The sequence below is a fragment of the Nannospalax galili genome, unplaced genomic scaffold, assembly GCF_000622305.1.
Source record: "Nannospalax galili isolate Female #2095 unplaced genomic scaffold, S.galili_v1.0 scaffold54, whole genome shotgun sequence".
Classification (NCBI taxonomy): domain Eukaryota; kingdom Metazoa; phylum Chordata; class Mammalia; order Rodentia; family Spalacidae; genus Nannospalax; species Nannospalax galili.
Window position 1 is genome coordinate 15,362,898 of NW_008341028.1, and position 5,568 is coordinate 15,368,465.

The following is a 5,568-nucleotide window of genomic DNA, read 5'->3' on the forward strand; positions in this document are numbered from 1 at the left end:
ATGGTTCAGTGGTTAAGAGCACTGACTGCTCTTGCAGAGGACCTGGGTTCAATTCCCAGCACCTACATGGAGGCTATGAACTGTTCTTAACTCCAGTTCCAAGGGAATCCGAAGTCCTCTTCTGACCTCTGAGGCATTGCACGACACGGGTGCACTCACATACATGCAGACAATATACTCATACACATAAAATAAAAATTAAAAAAAGATAAATAAATAAAAATAAAAAACATAAAAGATAGCCCCCAAAAGAAAAAAGCTGGACATGATGGCAGCCCATCATTCCCAAGGCAGAGGCAGGTGGATCTTTGTGAGATTGAGAGTAGTCTGGTCTACATAATGAATTCCAGGCCAGCCATGGCTACAGGAAGACTGTGTTTCAAAAAACCAAAGCAATACAACAACAACAACAAAACCCCCAAATAAAAGCACATAAAAGATAAGAATGTGATTTTCACATTTTAATTAATTGTATGTGTGTATGTGTGCATAAGTGTACCACGGGGCACATGTAAAGATCAGAGGACAGCTTATTGGAGTTGGTTTTTTCCTTCCACCAGGTAGGTTCCAGGGATTGAACTCAGGTCGTCAGGCTTGCTGGCAAGTGCCTTTACCCACTGAGCCATCTTGTCAATTTGGAGAATGTGATTTTTTTTTATCAGAAGTGTAACCTACTTATATTTATCACATTAGAACTTAATTCTGTCAGTCACTTTTTCCCCCAGTACTGAGAATTGAACCCAGGGCCTCTACCACTGACCTATATCCCCAACCTCTCTTTTCTCTTATTATTTATTTATTCATTCACATATGTATGTATGTATGTATGTATGTATGTATGTATTTCGAGGCAGAGTCTCTTGTATTCCAAGCTGGCCTGGAATTCACTATATAAATATAGCCAAAGATGACCTTGAACTTCTGATCTTCCTGCTTCTACCTTCTGAATGGAGGGGTTACAGGCATATGTCACTATGCCTGGTTTTATACAGCATGAGGATCAAACTCAGGGCTTTGTGTATGTTAGGCAAACACTCTACGAATTGAACTACACCACCTTAGCCCTCTCTCTCTCTTTTGTTATAAGTCATTTTTATTTTTATATTTAATTATGCTTATATGTGTGAGAGTATAAGTACAGTGCCTGAGGAAGCCAGAAGCAGGTGCTGGATACCCTGGAGCTGGAGTTACAGGCAGTTGTGAGCCACCCATCATGGGTGCTGGGAACTAAACTTGGGTCCTCAGTTAAGAGCAGTAAGTGCTCCACCAACACAACTGGCCCCCTTTCTCTTTCCTGAAATAGGGTTTCTCTATATGGCCCAGGATGGTCTTGAACTCATGATCCTTTTGCCTTTCAAGTGCTGAGGTTATAGGTATGTGAGGCTGCTTTTGTCACCTTATTTGGTGCTTTCTACTTGTGTCTTCTCTGCTCTTCTCCTTTCCTTTGTTGTGTAGTTGCATTTTCATTCTCTCAGTTATGTTATGATTGAAGTTGTGTGTCATTCTTCTCAGGATGACCTAACCTTATACCCTACGCTTGGCCTTAGCATTGTCTTGTATCTTCCCCATGACTGTATGAAGCCCCTCAGTATGGCTCCCCCTCCCTCTGCTCTCCCTGCCTGTGTGGGTCCAGAGTCTTCTCCGGGGCTGGGTTCTGTGGAGGGACAGGGCACCTGCTCATTTGTTATTATTCAGAATTGGTAAACTTGTTCATGGCTGCTTTAGAGAGGCCTCCAGCACTCAGTGATGGTTTGGTCTAAAGGACATCGAAGACCATCCCTGAGGTTCTGTGGAGGGACTAGGGATGGTGGGGGAAGGAGTGAGGTGAGAGTGAACAGGTGATGTTCAGAACCCTAGGCCTATCGCGTCCTTAGCCCTTCCTCTCTGAGACCGCTGCCCCAGCCCTAGCTTTACTCTCCAGTTCCCCTGCCCTGTACAACAGGAAGAAAGAACTCTGGAGAAGGGCCTGGAGAAGGCCGGGGCTACTAGACTAAGTCCAAAGAGGCAGCCTTGACCTAACATCAGCAAGTCCTTAGCAAGCAGGAATGTGGATCCACCAGCACTGGAGCTTGTAGTGTTTCTTGAAAAGCCAGGAAACTGAATTTCCTGTGTGAAATCTTCTAATTTATGCATTAGCTCAGAAATGATTATAACCCTGTGCAGGCCACATGCAGGGTCTGTGGCTGGTTCTGGTCAGACACCATTGCCTTTGCCCTGGTCATCAGTAATGCTTTCTGTCACTCTTGACTGATCTCCCTCCTGGGTGATGTCCTTTCCGGACTGGTGGATTCTCCTAAGGTGTGGCTTCCTCCACCTTTCCCCTCCCAGTCACTTCCTCCCAGTCCCTCTGTTACCAGCCTGTGAGTCTGACATCTGCTTCTATAAACAATGGCCAGCCCATCTAGGGCCCTTCACACTACCTGTGCTGTTTCTCTCAGCCAGGTTCTGTCACCGAGGGTAAACACCCTCCTTGTTTACACTATAAAATGGACAGTTTGAAGACATACTCAGTCTTCCTAGATGAGGGCATGGACTTGGTTTTCCCAGAGCCTGTCTGCAGCCTGAGCCTCCCAGACCTTATTTCTGAAAGTGGGCGAGGGGATGCAACGTGTAAGTGCCAACTCAGTACTACGATCTGCAGAGGGTAGGCTGTTGTGACATGGAACTCAGGTCTGTGAGTCCCTGGTTGGCCCCCCTTGCCTGTGGTAGCCTTGAGTGCCCTTCCTGTCATCTGCCTACCACTGCCTCACTGCCCGAGTGATTGTAGGAGCCTGCCACTTTATATACCCTGGGCAGCTGATGACTTATTCCTCAGCAGCCCCTTAGATAGGGAAGTGAAATGGCTGCACCTGGCAGGGCCTGACCTTTGAGTGACAGCGGAAGTAACTGTGCAAACATGGGGCTCATTGCTAAGGGGAAGTCCTGTTCACAGCTGGGCTGTGAGGACAGCATCTGCCTGCTTCTGGCCCTCTTGAGGCCTCTCGGTCTGTGGCTCCAGTAATTTTTTCTCCCTTTCCTCCCTTCCCACCCCTTTTTCTTGGTGACAGCTGGAAGTCGCAGTGGTAACAACAGAGAGAGCCAAACATTTCTATAGCCCTGAGGATGTTCCTGTCACCCTCTACAGTGATGCCGATGAATGGGAGGTCAGTGCTGGGGCCTGGGGTGAAGTTCCATTGCTTTTCTTCCAGCAGGACAGAGCTGTCCTCTCTGAGGCCTATGGTCCTGGCTGCTGGAGCACACAGACTGGGCTCAAGTCAGTGGTCAGGGCCAAATGGGTAGAGGCAATGAGGAAAACATCTGTCTAGCTTCTGGCCTGTGGGAGGCCCGAAGTCCCTGCCCTCCTCAGGCAGAGCTCAGCTTTGGCCCAGTGCCCAGGGTTGAGTGTCCTTGTACTTATCTCGGCTGATGAAACCACAGAGGAGCTCTGTTCCCATCACCCATGTCCACGTGGCTCCCAGCGTCAGGGCTGTCCAGAGTGCCTCACTTCCCACGGCTGCCGCCTGTGCCTCTGCCCTCCTGCAGAGGGGTGGGCACCAGCTGAGCTGCCAGGCGCAGAGTGTGGGCCTCATAGAGCTGCCCAGCCAGGCATTTTTGAATGTTCTCAGCCCTGAACATTTCTGGCTGGGCTGCCCTCCCCTCTCAACCCCCATCATTTCTTACCGCCCCACAGCCCTTCTACTGGCTTGGACAACCCAAGCATCCGCCTCAAGCAGACAGGCCAGGAGTTCCCTGCCAGATGTCAGTTCTCTTGAAACCCAAACCATAAAGGGAATAAGCTCGGAAAGACAAGGGGAGTTTGTTTCCTCAGGCCTGGTTTCTGTCAGGCTTCTGGCTCCACGGCCAGTGCTTGCCAGCCTCACTGTGAGAGGGGATAGTGGTGTACTTTGAGTGAGAGCTAGGTGGTTTCCCTGGGTGTCCCAGCTTATCGTAACTGGCCTGTTTTGACCACCACAACTCTCCCACACCAAAAGTGACTAGCTTGGTGACTCTCATTTCTTTTCTTTGGCAGATGTGGAAGCACCGTTCTGACCCAGTTCTTCACATTGACCTGCGGAGGTGGGCAGACCTCATGCTAGTGGCTCCCCTAGATGCCAACACTCTGGGGAAAGTGGCCAGTGGCATCTGTGACAACTTGCTTGTGAGTGACTCCTGGTGTTCTCCCTTTCCAGCTGAGTTGCAGATTTCACTGTTCAAGGAAATCTGTTACTATGGGATGCAGGTGTGCTGAGCCCCACCCTCGCCCCCATTGTCTCTTTAGCAAGTAGGCGGAAGCCCTGGATCTGATGGGTTGGCTTGCCTTGCTGGTTCTCTCAGGTACTATTCACCTCTTTCCTGCCAAATGCTCAGCCAGGGGCCCCACCCTCAGCTCCCATCATCCTTTACCACAGGCTGCCCTCCCTGTGCACTTCATTGATTTCCTGCCACCATTGCCTCCCCTTCAGCTCTGCCTTCTCACCAGGATCTAGATATATGTATGGGCAGTCTGATAAGGTTGTCTACTTCCTCATGCATCTCACGTACTTGTCTTTTAGTCACTTTGGCCCCAACACTGAGACCATTTTCTCATCTATCAGGGAAAGTTTACAAAGCAAGATTGTGTGAGAAGCAATTGCCAGATTGGCGTAGGCTTACCAGACCTCTCGGGAGTTGCTCCCTTAAAGAGTGTCTGCCTTTGTTTATATGATCATCCTGGTAAGATCTCCCTGGTTATCTCCCCCTCCCATCTCTTTTTTAAAAAATGTTTTATTATTGTTATTATATATGTTTTTATTTATTATTTTTATTTTCTGTGTATGAGTATATTGCCTACATGTATCTGAGTGCACCCGTGTCATGCAATGCCGCAGAGGTCAGAAGAGGGTTTTGGATTCCCCTGGAACTGGAGTTAAGGATGGTTCATAGCCACCTTGTGGGTGCTGGGAATTGAACCCAGGTCCTCTGCAAGAGCAGTCAGTGCTCTTAACCTCTGGGCCATCTCTCCAGCCCCATGTTTTGTTATTTTTATTTTATGTGTATGTGTGTATTGCCTGCATGTAGGTAAGTGCACCCGTGTCGTGCAGTGCCTGCGTAGGACAGAAGAGACTGTCACACCCCCTGAAACTGGAGTTACGGACAGTTGTTAGCTGCCATGTGGGTGTTGGGATTCGAACCTGGGTCTTCTGCAAGAACAGTCAGTATTCTTATCCACTGAGCCACCTCTCCAGCCCCATCGCCCCCTCCCATCTCTTGTGCTTTCACCTCCCATGTCCTGGAGGCCCACTGAGGACACAGGGTGTTCTTGGTCTAGAAAGAGGGTTTTGATCATCCACGTAGGCAGGAAGAGAGTGGACCCCATCAGTTCTTAGAGCCTTGCTTAGTGCTGGGCATATGGTAGGCATTTAATAAAGGCTGCATGTATGTAGTAGGAAGTAAATAGTTTTGCAAATGGCAGGGGAATAGTTTTTTTATTTATTTATTTATATGTATATATGTCTCTGTGTGGATATGTACATGTGAGTGCATGTTCCCACAGAGGCCTGAAGAGGCCATCAGATCCCTTGGAAGTTAGAGTTAAAGGTGGTTGTGAGT

At 48.6% G+C, this 5,568-nt stretch overlaps 1 protein-coding gene across 5 annotated transcripts in view; it reads left to right on the top strand.

Annotated features, from left to right (window-relative positions):
- The window catches only part of Ppcdc (phosphopantothenoylcysteine decarboxylase), a 28,626-nt gene that overhangs the window by 15,600 nt on the left and 7,458 nt on the right, over positions 1-5,568 (top strand). For 3 of the 5 annotated variants that reach the window (XM_008836522.2, XM_008836523.2, XM_029565101.1), the window contains exons 3-4: positions 3,048-3,143; positions 4,010-4,138. In XM_008836522.2, coding sequence (XP_008834744.1) covers positions 3,048-3,143; positions 4,010-4,138 — 225 coding nt within the window. Of the gene's footprint in view, positions 1-3,047; positions 3,144-3,494; positions 3,791-4,009; positions 4,139-5,568 lie in introns of those variants that run through there. The other 2 variants (XM_029565103.1, XM_029565102.1) reach the window with 2 other exon arrangements.